The 18,559-nt window shown below is 40.2% G+C and overlaps 1 protein-coding gene across 1 annotated transcript in view; it reads left to right on the top strand.

Annotated features, from left to right (window-relative positions):
* Window positions 1-6,073: 6,073 nt before the first annotated feature.
* Window positions 6,074-18,559, top strand: part of TUSC3 (tumor suppressor candidate 3) — a 115,875-nt gene continuing 103,389 nt past the window's right edge. The window contains exon 1 of the mRNA XM_079779415.1: window positions 6,074-6,376. Coding sequence (XP_079635541.1) covers window positions 6,239-6,376 — 138 coding nt within the window. The 5' untranslated portion in view covers window positions 6,074-6,238. The remainder of the gene's footprint in view (window positions 6,377-18,559) is intronic.

Below are 18,559 nucleotides of genomic sequence, written 5' to 3'. Positions count from 1 at the left end.
AGGTGAAGGGCGTAAGAATTACAAATCGGTAGTTAAAAATTAGTCACCGGGATGTAAAATGCAGCATAGGGAATATAGTCAATTATATTGTAATAACTATGTATGGTGCCAGGTGCATACTGGAAATATTTGGGTGCATACTTTGTAAAGTGAATGATTTGCGGATCAGAGGACGTAGCCCTCCCTATGATCCAAGGACAGGCTTCCACGTGGGGTCATGGGAGGGGAGGGAGGAATTTTAAAAGAAATAAATTGCAGATGATGATCATGAAAGAGAAAGGCTGCTAGGGAAACGAGGTTATAAACTCACATTACTCATTTTCTGATTGGTGGAGGCAAATGGACTTTCAATGGTAAGAACAATGGGTAACACCGTCAGGCGTTTATCCAAGTCCTAGTTTCTGGTTGAGCAGCTCCAGGACAGGGGGTGCTGCTTATCAACCACACAGTGGGTACAGTTTATCAACCAGTACAATCAGCACAGGAAGGCTGTTTGCTCTGAGGTGGTTTCAGAGCCCCGAAGGGCAAAGTTAAGCTTTCCAAAACAGCTTCAGGACTCAGGTTGCAAAAATCCAAATGTTGGGCCCCAGGTTATGATATTGAAATTCTATATAAATCCTCGCACCTGTGTTTCCAACCAACTGGCTTATAGATTGGAAGTTCTAAAGACCCTCTCCTTGGGTTCAATTGATTTGCTAGAGTGGCTCACAGAATTGGGAGAAGTATTTTACTTAATAGATTGCCAATTTATTATAAAAGGATATAACTCAGGAGCTGCCAGGTGGAAATAATGCACAGGTCAAGGGAAAGGGGTACAGAGCTTCTATACTTTCTCCACGTGTTCACCTACCCCTAAACGCTCTGAACCCATTCTTTTAAAGCTTTTATGGCGGCTTCATTACATAGCCATGACTGTTAAATTATTGACCCTTGGCAATTGATTCGACCTGCCGTCCCTCTTACCTCCCTGGAGGTCAGGGAGTGGGGTGGAAAGTTCCAAAGGCCTAATAGCATGGTTGGTTCTGAAAACCAGCCGGAAACCTCAGGCGGGGGTCGTGTTACAATTAGCCCCAAATGACCAGGACTTGATTAATCACTGACAGCTTTCCAAATGTTTGTCCTTGTTTCCAACTTAGGACCAATTAGAGAAAGCCAAATATGCACCACTGACCAATCACAGAAGACATCTTTCTTGTTAGCCTACTCCCCGTTTCCCCATGCCAATGGCCTCCAATCAGGGCACAACCTGAAGCCCTTCCTTTTTCTACTATTAATCCTTTCTACTCCTCTGCCTGCTTTTGTCTCTGCCAAAACTCAGGTGATGGTGGCGGACTCCCTTGCTATAAGCAAGCTCTGAATAATTAGCCTTTGCCTGTTCTTGTTTGGTCTTCATTTATTTCCATCAGCCAAAATACACTAGTTTTGTGGCTGAGTCCTTATGTGGTAAAATTCATCCATATTATGTATAGATGTCACTGGTTTATTTTCATTAATATATAATATTACTGTATCACAAATTATTTGTTTTACTAGTAATGGCTGTTTGATCTCATTCCGGCTTTGGATTTTTAGAAAGTAAGTTGCTATACAAATGTGTACATGTCATTTGGTGAATACAGCATATGTCCATATGGAACTGCTAGGTCATAGGTAGATATATTCGGCTTTAGTAAATACTGCCAAACAGTTTTTCAAGGTGGTTGAACTCAGTTACCCTCCCACCAGCAGTATAGTTTGATGCAATTTTATCTTAATGTAATATTTATATATTTCTATGCTTGAAAGTCATGTATTGATTTTTTTAATGCTTGAAAACAATTTTTCCCTGGCAAAAAGGTGTGTAAATTGATTTAAACAAACTACTGTGATCATAAGGTTATATTAAAATGTCTTTTGCACTGATTTATCATTGGTTATTTATTAGTACTACCCAACTGATAAAAATAACATTATGAATTTGAGAAAATATTAATGAGCTAAATTTTATTATGACATTACCTTTACCATGATTTAGTTTTTTAAAAATCAGTTTATATACCTATGAATCAATATTATTTATTGCTCAAGAGAGATAATATTCAGCATCACTTTATTATCATTTTTTATTTTTCTTATATGCTAAGAAACTATTCACAATGAGTAGAGAGGAATAGAAGTCTATTATCAAAATATCACTCAATCCTTTGAATTCCTTTTGAGTAATGTGCCAAAAATTACAAAGCATTTTATTCCCCAAATGATTTTTAAATTGTCTATAGGGCCACTGGATTATGTCCTCCAGTTGGAGGCAAAAAATTGGAAACCTCTGATTAGCAAAAAGGTTTTTGCTAAGTCACTAGAATCACTCACTTTTTCAATATCTATGCAAACACATAGACTGTCCTTTTGTCTGCTGCCCTCGATTGGTATTATTATTTTTATCACTAGTGGGGGCAGCACACCTCAGCTCACCACTCAGGCTGGATGGAGAAAAGAGAGAAAAGGCAATTGTCCTAAGAAAGAGAACAATTCATAGCCTTTGCCTCAGGCACTTTCCTAAGTCCATCAATTTCAGGAAAGTACACATGATAGTTGAGATTTTTGGAAATTAATTCTCCTAAAAACAATTGTCTATATAGTTCCTGGTGCACACTCCAGTTGAAGCCTGCTGTGTTAGAACAGGAATAAAGGGCTGGATTTGGCTATGAGCCAGGATCGATAGTTTGGAGCTCCTTTTGAACCTAGTGAAGACCGACTGAAAGTCTGTGGACTAAAAATAGTGACTCAATCAGTGCTGTACTTTAGGGAATAAACTCGCCCAATCATTCAACAAATGCACCATTCTGTGTAGTGTGGATTCAAAAATGAAGAAAATAAAGCCCCTGCCTTCCTGTAGTTTACATCCTAATGGGAAAGGACAGGAAAATGAATACAAAAGCATAATGTCAATGAGTGATGGAAACGATAAAAAACGAAAAACAGGGATGATTCTGGACAGTGTGCATTCACAGCCCCTGTCTCATGGAGTGTAAATCCTAATGAGGGAGACTAGAAATAATGAAAGCAACAGCATAATTTCAGGTAGTGATAAGTTATATTAAAAAGTTAAAGGGGTATGTGTATTTTTTATTTTATTTTATTTTTTAGAAAGGGTAAAGAGTTTTTTAGAAAGAGGAATGAGGAGATAACATTTTAGGATATCTGGGCCTGTACTTGAATCAAATGATCAAGTATGCCATGGGAAATCTAAGTAAAGAGTTTCACCAATTAGAACAGGCCAGAGGCAGAATATACTTGACATATTTGAGGAAAACAAGAAAGCCAGCCTGGCTGGAGCAGTTAGAATGTGCAAGAAAAGTAGGAAATGAAGTTAGAAAGGGAGCCAGGGGCAAAGTAATGTCGGGTCCTGAGGGCATGGAAAAGACTTTGCTTTTTATGCTTAAGGACAGAGAAAATACTTTGCACTGATTTATATATTAAAATTATCTTTCTAGCTGCTCTACCAAGAATAGAATGTAAAGAAGCAGGATTAAGAAGTCTTGGACTAGGCTGGTAGAGAAGGGTAAGATTATAAACAAGGGAAGGAAGACAGACTACTGATGATGTCTGATGTCTTTCTAATGGATGGTAGAGTTACAAAGTGAGTAGAGGAAGTCATATTCCTAAGACACTGGAGTCGGAGTAACTTCAAAACCAAATATAGGTGGCAGCGTGATTGGAGAGTGGGGAAAATGGAAGCTCTGAAAATTGGTGGTTAAGGGGATGGGGGTACCCTTAATTACAATAAAGAGATTAAGACCAGTTTGGGAGAGAAAGGGGCTAATGATAAATTTTGATTATGGTATGTATCAATGAGGATGTTTAGCTGATATAGATCATACATTTACTGTTGTCTTCAAATAGAGAAAATTTGAGGCCACTTTCACAAGTCCCAAGGAAAAAAGCAAGAAGCTATTCTTTGGGGGGGGGGGGGGGACTATGGACAAAAATGCTCACTGAAGAGTGGGAAATTAAAAGCCTGGGAGATAGAGAAGAGAGATTTACAGTGGAACCTCAGTTCTCGAACTTAATTCATTCTGGAAGGCTGTTGGAGAAGTGATTTGTTTGAAAACCAAGTCATTTTTATCCATTGAAATAATGTAAATGGAATTAATCTGTTCCAGATGCCCAAAGATGCCATTTTAAAAGTTCTTATATACAGTGCATGTCCAATGTACTGTTTAATCTATAAATAAACACTTCTTTTCTTAAATTTATTGAACCACCCCCTACTATCCTTCAGTCTATTTTAAGCATTCAGTCCACAATGTCTTTCAGGTCAGCATGCAACATCTTTGCTTGTTTATATATCACTGCTTCCGAAATGGCTGTCACTGACTGCTTTTCCTTGATCCAAATCAAGTTTTTCTACCTCTTCAGTTGTCTGTGATCATTGTTTCTTTCACACCCTTAGCAACATTAGCACCATCGATGGCCTCTTTATGTTTTAAAATTATGCTACAAAAGCATTCTCTCCTTTTTTGCCTCAGAGATGCTTTTTGTCATGCTGAGGTATCAGCTGGAAAAGGTTGTCAGTTCGAAAACCAAGTTTGGTTCCACAGCGGAGATATTTTTTCTGTGAGCAACTTGGTGGAGAACGGAACTGTTTGAGATGGGAGACGTTGGAGAAACGAAGTTGGACTGTATTTGTCAACTCCTTTTACGAAGGTGGCATAGCACAGTATGTAAGAAGGCTATGGGGCGAGGCTGTCAACATACAAATTCCTTCTCTACTCTTTCCTAGTTACATGACTTCGAGTTACATCTTCTGACCTTGATTTCTTTATCTGAAAATTGCTCTGGTAAGATTTATCTGATGGGGTAGTTGTGGAGCAGGAGTTGCTAATCTGGAGTTCATGGAATTTCAGAGCATCTGTGAACCTTGAATTTAAACAAAAAAAAATCTTTTTTCTATTAATCTTTGATGAAAATCTTTTCTCCAATCATGAAGTCAGGCAATACTAGTAAAACATGGTAGTATTAGACGTGCATATGGCTTTGTTTCTTGTAGAAATGACAGATATTTTCATGTTACAGTACAATGGTAGCAGATATTTCGAAATATTATCATCACTACTTCAAAATTAGTTTATATTAAAATTGCTGTTAGGTATGCTGCTAGATTGCATATCTCAATGACAATGTGAACTTGGAATGTTTACACATTGGTTCTCACATCCACATTGCTTTCCAGGATTTCCAAAATACAAATGTTGGTTGACTACCCGTTGGAAGAATTGTTTCAATTTTGATAATGGCATTTAATTGTAATTGATTCCCTTGGAATCCTCTGTATTTAATTCATGCATTGACAAGTACTATTTTAAGACCGGGTCAGTCGGCTTCCTCAGACTACCAAAATGTGGTCCTGATCCAAATGAAAAAACTCTTGAGCTAGACGAGAGGAGGAATGAAGGCTACCGAGGAAGCATGACAACAGCACCTGGCTCATCTCACATATTCACTCAACAGCCTGCTGCTGCTGTTCCTGGAGTGTCAGAGAGCAGGACCTGAATTGCGTCCTCTTCATTTTTGCATTCCAAGTGTCTAGTACCTGCAGTTGGGTGCTCCATGAATGCTTCATGAAAGAACTAAAGAAAGGTGTGCAGATTTGCTCCTCATTTGCAGGTGCAAGGAAGGGCTGTGCGGTTGTGGGCGGCTTCTATGCCTCCAGGTGCTGGGGATTATGTCAGAGGGGTTCAGAGGGCTCCGTGGGTGAGCCACAGCCGCGTCCCTAAAAATGCACCCAAGGAGCCTGCACTGCGCCTTTGACTAGAGTGGCCAGGTCCTAATTCCTCAGAGCTCTTCCACTCCATCCGAGGAGACGGGTCTGATGTGGATCCAGGTAGTGTTGGCCGCACGGGCCCCGGCGTCTTCCTCGGACTAGTGTTGGCCTCAGCGGCAGGAGCGGGAGATGCACGCCGCCCCGCCGCGCGGGTCTCCACGGCAACCGCGGGGCGCGGGCTCCCGCTCCCTGGCCACGCCCACTTCCTGCCCCATCCCCGGCGTCCCAGGCCCCTCTCCCCGCGACCCGGATGCTCCGTCAGTTCCCTCCTCCTCCGCGTCCGCGGCCGCCGCACGGGTCCCCGGCGACGCCGCAGGCACCCAGGAGGGCACGGGCGGGAGGCTCGCGGCGGCGGCGGCTAGCGTGGCCGGTGTCGGGCGCCGGTCGGAGCTGGGCGCGCACGGCTACCGAGCGTGGAGGAGACACCCCGCGGCGATGGGTGCCAGGGGCGCTCCTTCACGCCGCAGGCCGGCGGGGCGGCGGCTGTGGCACCTGCCCGCCGGGAGCTTCCCCTTCCTCCTCCTCCTGCTGCTCCTGTGCATCCAGCTCGGGGGCGGACAGAAGAAGAAAGAGGTAGAACGGACTCCCTGGGCGGGCGCGTTGCTAGGCAACCCAGCCGCCAGGCCTGGGTGCTGTTGGCCTTGGGGCGGGCCGAGGGGGCGGGAAGCCCTGGGGCGAGGCCTTGGGGTCCCCTGGTCTCCCAGGTGGGGTTCGCCCTGGGCGTTCTCGGAAGAGGAAGCCTCCGTGGACCCTGAGCATCTCACACCTTTCAGACCCGGGCGCGTTTGACCCTAAATTGGAGCAGGACCTTGAGGCCCTGGAGTCATGCACCTGAGGGTTTGGGTGTGAAATACCCTTTGGGAGTGTCTGTGCCTCTGTCCCTGCTCCCTTCCTTTCCCCTTTCTGGAGGCCACAGAGCCTATGGAGAGTGCATGCTCTTCTGCAGTCTTCCTTATACATTTTTATAGCTGTATGTTTGTTTATTTATTTTTTATTTTTGTATGTTGAACTCCATGTGTAATTGTGAGAGTGACCTCACATTTATGCAGATATATTTGTAAAGGTCGGGTCACCTGATTCCAGTCTTAGGCCTCTACTAACTTGGATAAGGGTGAGGGTCGAAGTTGCTGATTTTATTTATAGTGGAGTTATTTGCAAATTTCAGTAATCCGTCTTTCCCTGGGATCTAGCAGGATCAGACAAATGTTTATTTTGGAAATGCCAGTAAGGCCTCTCAATTGTACATCATTGTAGTAAGAGTATCTTCTTTGTATAATTCAAGATGGTTTTTCCTGGTGAAGTTTGACACACGTGGCTCAAAAGATAATTCGGGTTTCAAATATTACACAACTTCCTTGATAGCGGGGTAGAGAGAGTGAAAGACAGACAAACAAAAAGCCACACACAGAAAATAATTGATTCAAGTTGCTATTTATTCAGATTATTACAGTTGTTCCTCTTTATTCCCTTTAACTTTTTTATTTTAACATGAAAGTGGGCCATATAAAATTCTTGGTGGAGTTCTGGTGAGAGGTTTAGAAAAGAACCATTGTTAAATTAAAACTGTACTTACATATAAATTAAAGATATGGCTCCTAGCATTTGGTATTTATATACCATGGTCCAAGAGTTTTAGATTTCATAGTCTGTCTTAAGAAAGTAGTATTTTTGGGGGGCGATTACCACAGCAGACAACAATTAAACGATGAGGAAATTCTGTTTTATCTCCTAGAAAGAACACTGTGATCACAGTAATTTTCAGTTGAAAGAAAACCTTTAAAAGAGGCCTAAAAAAGTGCACATCCGCAAAACATCTTAGCATCTGCAATTATGCGTACTTATGTGAAAAACTTTGTTAATCTATCATAGTTATACATTACAATAACATCTCAATTAAAATATTTTTAAATGAAAAATTAGGGAGAAAATTGTTGAGGATTAAAAAAAGTTGTCTTCCAAAACTGCTTTTATTTCTTTTAGGCAGGAGAGTCTAATACAGGCATACCTCATTTTATTGCACTTCACAGATGTTGCATTTTTTACAAATTGAGGGCAAGCCCCTCCACCAGCAAAAAGTTTAGGATGTGCTTTGTTGCAGTAATCCGGAACCAAACAATATCTCTGAGGTATGCCTGTATTATATGCAGGTATTGCAGAATGCGCCTGTTTTATTTAAGGGTAAAGAAGAGCAAAATAACTTAAATAGTTGATGTTGTAATACTCAATGAGCACCCATATCTCTGAAATCTTGTTCAGTTCTCTATCTGGTACTCGGTTAAAAAACTGATCTCTTCCAATAGAGGAAGAAAAACATTCTTTATTGGAAATGTTGGGAAATGGTTGGTTACCGATGAGGTACTTTTTTGAGCATATGTCTCTGCTGAGTTTAGAACCGCATGCCAGTGTGAGGTTTGACACCATTGAACCAGAAAGTAAGGCAGTTAGAATTTAATTTACTACATTATGTATTACTGACTTATGAATGATGTATTCCTTTTTTCTGGGGAAGCCAAATTGAAGTCTGACGTTGAACCTGGAATCAAGAATGGACCTTAGTCACATTTATTTATTTAATATATTTTTATTGATTTCAGAGAGATAGAAACATCAATAATGAGAGAGAATCATCCATCGGCTGCCTCCTGCATGCCCCACATGGCGGGGAGGGGGATTGAGCCCACAACCCAGCCATGTGCCCTGATTGGCAATCGAACCATGACCTCCTGGTTCATAGGTCAACACTCAACCACTGAGCAACATTGGCCAGGCGGACCTTAGTCACTTTTAAGGAAGAAATAGTTATGACAGTAACAGTTATCACCATAGGTTGTTGAGTCAAACAGATGGTTCAGTTACAGATCAGCTCCTGTCTAATTGTATGACATGAGACAAACCACCTTACTTTCCTGATTTTTAGATTCTCTGCTTTAAAATACAGATATAAGACTATCTAAAGTGCTTAGTGCAATGTGTAGAACATGATGATTAATAATTGGTAGCTATTATTATATGTTCCGCATTTAAATGAAAGCATTATACATGATGAGGTCCTAAAATGTGATAATACTCTTAAAAATTAATTATTTTGCTAAATACACTGACTATATAATAATTATAAATTATGTAGTTACTGGAATAAATTGTCTAGTATCCTATATAATAAAACCCTAATATGCAAATCGACTGAACGGTGGAACGACTGGTCGCTATGACGTGTACTGACCACCAGGGGACAGACTCTCAACGCGGGAGCTACCCCCTGGTGGTCAGTGCGCTCCCACAGGGGAGCGCCGCTCAGCCAGAAGCCGGGCTCACTGCTGGCGAGCGCAAAGGCGGTGGCGGAGCCTCTCCTGTCTCCACAGCAGCGCTAAGGATGTCCCACTCTGCAAGGAGCGGGCCTAAACCATCAGTCAGACATCCCCCAATGGCTGCCCTGTGGTGGACAGTACACTCCCACAGGGGGACTGCAACTCAGCCAGAAGCTGGGCTCATGGCTGGCGAGTGCAGCAGCGGTGGCAGGAGCCTCTCCCACCTCTGCTGTAGGTGGGCAGTAAGGAGCGAGGGGTCCCAGACTGCGAGAGGGCGCAGGACGGGCTGAGGGACCACCTGCAGTGCATGAATTTTGTGCACCGGGCCTCTAGTTTTATTATAAAACAGTGAGAATTCCAAGCTCTTGCATTGTTTGAGAACTTCCCAGTAGGACACTTTGCATCATGAAAGAATTGGTGGCATGTATGGATGTGTGTGTGTGTGTGTGTGTGTGTGTGTGTGTGTGTGTGTGTTTCTTGATGGAGATACTTACATTCATTAAAAAATAATTAGTTTTGTTATATTCTCTAAGAATATAGTCAAGAGAAATAAGTGAACAGGCAAAGATAATTGACTAGAGATTTTTATAGTCACTTTCCTTAATTATGTTGAATGCAGTCATTAGAAACTAATTTTTGAGTCCTTATTCATGTTGTCATATGACTGTGGGAGACTAGCCTCTTAGTGGTATGTCATTTGCTCTTCTGGTATGTCATGGAGTTTCTTTATTTTGATGGTGTTTCTATTTCTTATGTCATTAACACTTATCACCTAATCAACTTCATTTAGAATTGTTTTAATCTGTAATGGCCACTTCTGATAATATAAAAAGAGCTCAAATTCTGTAATTATTTCCAGTGGACTTACTGACTTTGCCATCATCAAAAGCAGCTATTATAATAATTTATCCTTTCTTTAAGAAAATGATCAGTTACATGGATTAAGAAAGTATTAAAGTAAGTTTCTGTTTCATCTTTACCCCCCTTCCAAATTGTGCCTCCTACAGTTACTAACACTAGCTAAAGCATTTTTACGCATCTGTTTGCCAAAGCCAACAATGTGGGCACATTTCACTTAGTCTTAAGCCTTTACTCCTCGTGACTTTTTTTGCACCACCTGTTCCCCCACCTCAGTTAAGGATACCCCCTGCGACTTCTCTGACCAGTGCTGTCTTTGAGGAGTACTGTTTAAATATGGTTGAACTGCCTATCGGGTGCAATCCAAGTTCTTTGCTTGCTTTCTAAGTGCTTTTCCTGAGTGAGCCTTTGTGTAACTCTCCTGTTTCATATCTCACCACTCATACATGCTTCCCTCCAACATCAGCTCAGACAGGTTACCCCTTCCTCCTGTTTCGGATGGGGATTCCTCCTCAGTGCTCACATGGCTGGATCTCTGTGCTTCTTTCTCTAGAGCACAATGTGAATTTGCGGCCATTGTTAGTACAGATGAGACCCTGGGAGTGGGTGGCTGAGGTGGTGTTGACGTTACTGTTGGAACTGATGGGGACATGGAGCTGAAAGGGTAGGTGTAAGTAAGATGGTTTATATGGACTTTATTCAATACTCAGAATAATGGGAGGGTGAAGGGTCGTGACCAAGAGTTCATTAGACAGCAGTGTCTAAACTAGTTTAGACAATGTTGTGTTTTTAAGGTATGACTGCTAAAGGAGCAGGAGTTTTTATGGGAGGACACAGAAGTAAGAGGGTGCTAACTCTACCCTCATCCCCAACTGAAAATTAAGGAGAATGGTTTCCATTTTAGGAGCTCTGGGGTCTGAGGAAGAGATTAAGGGAGTGAACACTCATCACAGATATGTAATACATAAGGAGTTAGTTGTGATTCTGAAAGTTTTACGTAAGTTTTCCCCTTTGATATGATGACAGTATTGCAGTCTTAAAATGAGAAATTGGTAGGCAGTTAATGGTAACCTTCATTTTTTTTATACCTTACTTTCAAGGTCTCAAACCAATTTTCTGATGTTATGACATTTTTATGAATCAGATAAACTTTTTGCCTTTGCAGTATTTCATAGATGTATGGAATATTGCTTCTGTTTAAAGGATCTGGTAGAAATTTGGTAACATGATATTTTACAAATTGCAGCCTTTTGTTTAGCAGTATCAGCATTAGCTATTCTTATAGACTGTTTCAGCTGTGGATCATTTTATAAGATATAAGCCAGTATGAATTTAAATAATTCATAGTTCTCTGATTAAAAATATATTAATACTGTATGATTCTGGCATATAAATGATCAAAACCGTTAACAAATAGAGGTAATAATAAACTTTTCAGTAAGCTTTTATGCCTAAGAAGCAACTGGAAAAACAACAGAGTTAACCATGAGGCAGGAGTCTCTGGCTTCAGAGATTTTTGAAGAGAAAAGCTCTTCCAAGCATTTTCTTATAATCAAGGTGTCATTACAGAATTACTGCCTGAAGTTAAGAACTGCGGTGATTTTACCAACCACTGTAGTCTCATGGATTTCTTCTGAGATATTGTTTGTAGATTGTACATAAAATGTCCTGGTCTAAAATAATCTCATCTCTTAGAGAGTGTGGTATATATAGCTAGTAATAGAACTGCTTAGCAATTGATCTTTCCATCACTCTTATATGCTCCTTTTAAGATGAATAATCTATATGAGCATTTAAGAAATGGGATATAAATGCAAAGATGGTCTGTATGTTAGTTTTCTATCAATGCATAACAAATTATTGCAAATGTAGTGACTTAAAATAACTCCAATAACACCACCACCCTCCCCTACTTTTTTAAAAATCTCCTAATTTCTATAGGTCAGAAGCATGGCCTAGCTAGGTTATCCATTCAGGGCCTCACAGGCTGAAAGTAAGGTGTGGCTAGGCTGATTCTCATTTGGACCTCTAGGTCCACATTACAGCTCATTCGGGTTGTGGCATAATTTAGTTTCTGGCAGCCATAGGACCAGGTTTCGTATTTTATTGCTGTCTATGCTCTCTAGGCCCTTTGAGCCACGCTCCATAGGCAGTTTAAAACATGGCTATTTGCTTCCTTCCCGGCCAGCAGGATCGCCTCTCTGACATTTTTAATTGCTTTGAAAATGCCCATTAGGTTAGGCCCACCTGATTATGTTGGGTCCACCCAATATAATTCCCCTTTTGAATAGCTCAACTGATTAGGGACTTGACATCTGCAGATCTTTGGCATATAAGGTAACATAATTATGGGAGTGTTATTCTGACACATTTACAATCTTGTCCATGCTCACCGAGAGGGAATTATTTAAGGGTCATTGGGGATTATTTTAGAATTCTAACTCCTAAATTGGTTAAGCTCACATTTTTTAGATTTATATATATATATATATATTTAAATGGTGGTTTACAAAGTTCAACATAAACAGGTATGATAGTGTATAAAGCTAATCACTCTGAAATTGCATAGTACTGAGAAATAATTATTCACAAAAATAAGTAGTTAGAAATGATAAGAATTATTTTATTATTTTAAAATATGTTTTTATTGATTTCAGACAGAGGAAAGGAGCAGGAGAGAGAGAGAGAGAAACATCAATGATGAGAGAGAATCATCCATTGGTGGCCTCCTGCATGCCTCCTACTGGGGATTGAGCCCACAACCCAGGCATGTGCCTGGCCAGTGTGGCTCAGTGATTGAGCATCAACCCACGAACCAGCTTTTCTCAGGATACTAATTAAACTGATAAAGAAGTTTGGAATAGTAATATATATTTTCTTTTTCACAGGGGAAACTAGCAATTATACATTAAAAAGGAATTAAGAATTTTATAGAAATGCTCTCTCCTCCCACCCATTATAATATAAACCACTACCATTCTTTTATCAGATATTTACTTGCAGTTTCAAAATAGCAAAATTATTTATTCTGAATAGTAAGTTCAGATGTTTTTTCATTTTTATGGATCTTTGTAAGCCTCACAGCAGTGAACCCTACATTTCCAAATTGTCCTTACTAATATTATAGAGAACATTAGGAGCATACCTAAGTTGAGACAACTATATTGTTTTTGAGTTGACATTTCTCTATCAGCTAAAATAAAAATTGATTTCTTGTCTCATTTAAAATATTCTTTGTAGTACCTTACCTTCTTCATTCTCCTGCCAACAGACTGATAGTATAAAAAGTAAATTATGAAATCCATTGTCTACATTCTCATTACTAAGTCTGAATAGTGTAAGATTTAAAGATAATGCCATAATAAAATTGACACTTTATATGGCATTATTCTATAGTGGTTTTAAAGATGCATACATCTTTTTAATAGCCACTTCTGTTAGTGCATTCACAGTGATTGGACATATTTGTCAGCAGCTTCTAGAGAGCTACTTCTGTTGCTTTCCGGCTGTGGCTTTAATATTTTTTATCAGACTTTATTATATTTTTTTCTACATTCTTTGATGGTGTGCCACAGTTGTTTACTACATCAGTTTTTTCTTCTTCATAGACACAAGCTAGACTGCACTCCCAGCTTCCTCCACATTCATGTAGGGCCCTGGGACCGAGTTCTGGGCAATGGCATGTGACTGGAAGGGATTCCAGGCATCTCCAGCCTGGCCCATAAAGATTTGCCTGGTCTACTGCCACCTGCTCAGAGGACTCTTCTGCATCGACTCATCACCAGCTTCCCTGTGAGGGTCTGGGCCAGGTGCCCCTGAGGCAGGAAAGGAGGAGAAAGCCACGGCTCTTCAGAAATAGGAGAGGTAGATTCAGGAGGTCACGGTATTAGTTTTCTGTGGTTGCTGTAACAAGTTACAACAGATGTACTGGCTTAAAACTGCACATTTATCCTCCCTTTAGAGATCAAAAGTCTAAAATCAGCCTCACTGGGCTAAAGTCAAGGGGTCTGCAAGGCTGGTTCCTTGTGGAAGTTCCTTGTCTTTTTCAACTTCGAGAGGCTGCCTCCGTTCTTCCTGATTCCTTACCTGCATCACTCCAGCCTCTTGCTGCATCCTCACATCTACTATTGACTGATCCTCCCTCTCTGAAACCCCACTTGGCTAATGTAGGCTAATCTTATTTCAAGATCTTTAGTCACATGTACACAGTTTCTTTTAGCATGTACTGTAATATGCTCCAAATTTCTGGGGATTAGGATGTGAATATGTGGGGTGGGCCCTGACTGATTTGGCTCAGTGGATAGTGTGTTGGCCTGCGGACTCAAGGGTCCCAGGTTTGATTCCGGTCAAGGGCATGTGCCTTGGTTGCAGGCACATCCCCAGTAGGTGCTGTGCAGGAGGCAGCTGATCGATGTTTCTCTCTCATAGATATTTCTAACTCTCTATCCCTCTCCCTTCCTCTCTGTAAAAAATCAATAAAATATATATTAAAAAATACGTGGGGTGGGGTGGGGTGGGACATTGTTTAGCCTATCACAACTACCCAGCAGCTGTAGACCAAGATACTTGGTGGAAGTCTTTAAGAACTGTAAGAGGTCCAGGCAAGCTCTTGAGAATCACCTGCTTTGGTGATGCATGCTGAGATTGTGGGTAGCTGCTTTCCTTACCTTTGGTTTTCCTGTCTCCCCAGTGATGTTCTAAGCTGCCCCTATTTTTTTGCTACAGTACTATAGTCTGGTTTACTCTTCATAATTAGAGTTGATAAAACTAAATACTAAAACAAGTCTCATCTCTTTCTGTGTATTTACACACTTGATTTAGAGCAGTATGTGTTCCTTGTATTTATGTTTATGAATATAGTTTACAAAGAAAACCGACTCCTAACATTTTGTCCATCACCTATTAAGAAATCACTATCTCAGCCTCTGAACTAACTCATTGGTATGCATCCTCATTTGCTTCCCTCTACATTATCAAATATAGCTGCTGTTTGCATATTTAGAACAGTATGCTCATGTAATCTACTTCTTGCAAGGTCTAGACTTGTGTGGAATTCAGTAGCTATTCTTTAATAGTATACCCTCTCTCTTATGGGATGCAGCAGTTTGATTACTGGCATATTTCCAACAGATTTAAAATGTTTCTAGAGCTCAGAAGCAAGTCTCAGTGGCTGGTGTCTCGAGGAACATAGCTTTAAAACCACAGCATTATCTAATTTATTTTTTATAGAATTATTTTTGAATAAGTGGTATTATTATCTCTTCAAGATGAGAGAACCGCACAAAGTTCAAGGTGGCACAGTTGGTAAGGGACAGAGCTGTGACTCAAATATTGGCCTCTTTTCCCATCAGGTATGCCTCAGTGTAGGCATATGTACTTGTTTACCTTGCCTCACAAGAGATACATTTTCCTGAAAGTTGTAGCATGCATCATAGTTTCTTTTAATTCGGATCGTGTCCTCTTTTGGTCTTCAGTTAGTAATGGCTACCAGCAGGGGCTTTAATGAATCTGCTCTTGGCTCAGCCAATTGGGGATCCACAACAAAGGTTCTAGTCATAGCTGCTTTATCTTTTGACTCTGTCCTCTTGGTTAAGCCAAGCCATCCATCTTTCTGTGACAATACTTTGTTAGCTAAAAAAAATCAGAGTTGAGCTAGATCAAAGATGGCTTTCAATTTTCACACCTTATCTTTCATTTTAAGGAAAGAGTGGAAAACACTATGGCAGTAGGAAGAGCTTTATTTTCAAAGGAGCACAGAAGTTAAAATTTTTAATTAAAAATATTCTCTTATTGTTGTTTTCTTTTAATTATTCACCATCAATCACTCTCTGGATGTCTTCATAGCACATTTTTTATCCTCTCAAATATTAGCATAATGTCCTTTATATTATTCATCTTCAAATCTCCCTTAGAACTTAGTCCAGTGTATTGCTCAGATTAGATACTTAAGTATTTTTTTTTAATACTTAGAGTAGTAGCAAACATTTCTGAAATGTACAAGCTCACCCTCCCCCCCCCCCCTTTAACTCAAATAAATAGTACTTGGAAAGAGGCCAGTGTATGAATCTAGTTAAAATGATGAACAGTATTTCACAGAAATGAAAAAAAAGCTTTGAGGTCATTTATATAAAATTAAGTCAAAATGATAAAATTTCAGTCAGTTGCTCATATGCTAAAATTTAACTTTTAGTTGCAAGTAGTCATAATCTGTTAGAAAGAATAATGAATGAATAAGTGATGTTTTTGTTGTGATTTTTGTCAATAAAACCATATTATAGCATGATGGACATCTTCAGTACTTGACCTTTGGAGCATAATTCTGGAGGTCATTTTCACAAAAATATCCTTAGGCTTACCAGTTTTTTCAGTGGGCATCTTTTAGTTCTTGCAGATTTATATCATTCTTTTTTGAAGTACCTAATGCCATTTTGTCTTTCTCTTTTCATATGTTAATTGTAATAATTCTCACAGGTCCTCATTTGTCTTTGGTTTGGCATATAATTTGAGTAGTTCTCCTGTATCAGTTTAAAAAAATAAAATTGTTTAAAACCTTTGCTATTTATGAGGTTGCAGTTAAAGGTAAGAATGACCAAAAAATAGTGTGACATGGTGTGTAGGGATAGATGCTTGGGTGAAATAAGAATGGATGTCTGCATAGGTATTACTTTCATAAGTGGTTGGACATTAGTGAATATAACATAAATAGCTTTTGCCTCTCTATGCATCTTTGTATTTTTGCTGGGCACATATTGAATACTTAGATAAGGAGGATCTACTGTGGCTGAAACCTTTGATTAAATTGCCGAGTTGAGTGGCTTGTTTGTGTTCGGTTGCTGGTAAGGAAGGTCACATTAAATAGAGGTGCAGGAGTACTTACCATCTGTGTTCTCTGTAGGCCTCCCCTCCTTTCCCTCTTCGTTTTTTTCTTAACAGCTCCTCCTTTATGACCACACAGGTAAGTCTGTTACCAGGCCAGGCTACTCGAACTGCGTATCCCACTTGTCACATTTGGTACACGGTGAGGCAAGTGACTGAGTCATTCATTGGGATTTTTCTAAGTGGAACCAGCAGCAAGGTTATCTTACTGCTAATTGGCGCATGAAATTGGAAGGATGTGATTTTAGGTTGCCTATCACTTCTGGCATGAAAAACTCTGATGTACAGAAGCTAAGCAGATAAACAAAGAGATTTTCAGTAAATATTTGAGTACTGACTCTATGTCAGTCTTTGTTCTAGGTGCCACTGATTCAGAAAATAAATCAAGCTCTTGGATCCAGTCATCCCTGAAACCAGGTCTCCCTCCTTCCTTCCCTGTTGTATGTTCATATACAGTTCCTTTTCAACCATGCTAGATTGAACCAGGCTTATGTCATTTTTAATTAAAGGAGTTTTGATAAATATGAAATCCATTTATCACTTTTTCAGCTTTGATTAAGAAGGTAATACAGAATTTAATATATATAAATAAATTCAAATTGGTGAAATACACACTTATCTTCATAGTACAGGTACAGAACGAAGAAGCTGGCTAAGCTAATCCTTTCCTTAGGTAATTTTAGCTTTTTCCATTGCCACTTTGGGGTGATATTTTGTTCCTGGAAGTTTTCCTGTCTTTTTTTTTTTTTTTTAATCCTTTATCAGGCTTAGGTGGACACAGTAAGGGGAATTAAGCATTTTCTTGTTAAGGGAGCCTAACTGGCATTCAAATCCTTAATCCACTTCTTAATTTTTGTTAGTTTTTGCCACTTGATAGCTTCCTCCATCCATCCTTCCATCCTCCACCACCACCCTCAAGATCTTTTGAGATTAACCTGCTGCATTTCTCATTATTGTTACTAAAATGGTACAACTATGATTATAAGTATAAATATACTTCATGAGAATGGGGAAATTGCATAGGAGGCATCATTCTTTCCCTCATGGTCAACTTCTTTTATTCTATGCTTAGTTGTCCCTGCCCTGCTCTCACCTCTTCCCTCGGGCAGTTAGAGGTCATCAGGTAGTCTCTTTTGCTCAGGTCCTTTCTTTTTCTTTTTCCCTTTTTTTTTTTTTTTTTTTTTTATTGATTTCAGAGAGGAAGGGAGAGGGAGAGAGCGATAGAAACATCAATGATGAGAGAGAATCATTCATCAGCTGCCTCCTGCATGCCCCACACTGGGGATGGAGCCCGCAACCCTGGCATGTGCCCTTGACCGGGAAGGAACCCGGGACCCTTCAGTCCGCAGGCCAAGGCTCTGTCTGCTGAGCCAAACCGGCTAGGGCTGCTCAGGCCCTTTCTTAAAACCGGAGCTTCTTTTCCTCGTTGAGCAGGTAGGGTAAGGTGTGCCTGGAAAATAGATGTGGCTTATAAACCATTCAGCTGCCTCTTAACTCCAGGAGAATAATTTCTGTGTTCATTATTTTTTCTGGAAACTGCCTCTCAAAACTTGCTTCAGGATTTTGACTCACAGTTGTTTCTCTAAGAGCTAGAGCTCATGTTGTAACTAACATTGTCTCAATCCTCTTGAGAATTTGGGAGGGTTTACATCTTTGTCTCAGTCAGTTTGGGCTGCTGCAACAAAGCACCATGGCCTGGGTGACTGATTTTTCT

The sequence above is a fragment of the Cnephaeus nilssonii genome (assembly GCF_951640355.1).
Source record: "Cnephaeus nilssonii genome assembly, chromosome: 8".
Classification (NCBI taxonomy): Eukaryota; Metazoa; Chordata; class Mammalia; order Chiroptera; family Vespertilionidae; genus Cnephaeus; species Cnephaeus nilssonii.
Note: the sequence above shows the minus strand (reverse complement) of the source record. Positions and strands in the feature narration are given on the sequence as shown.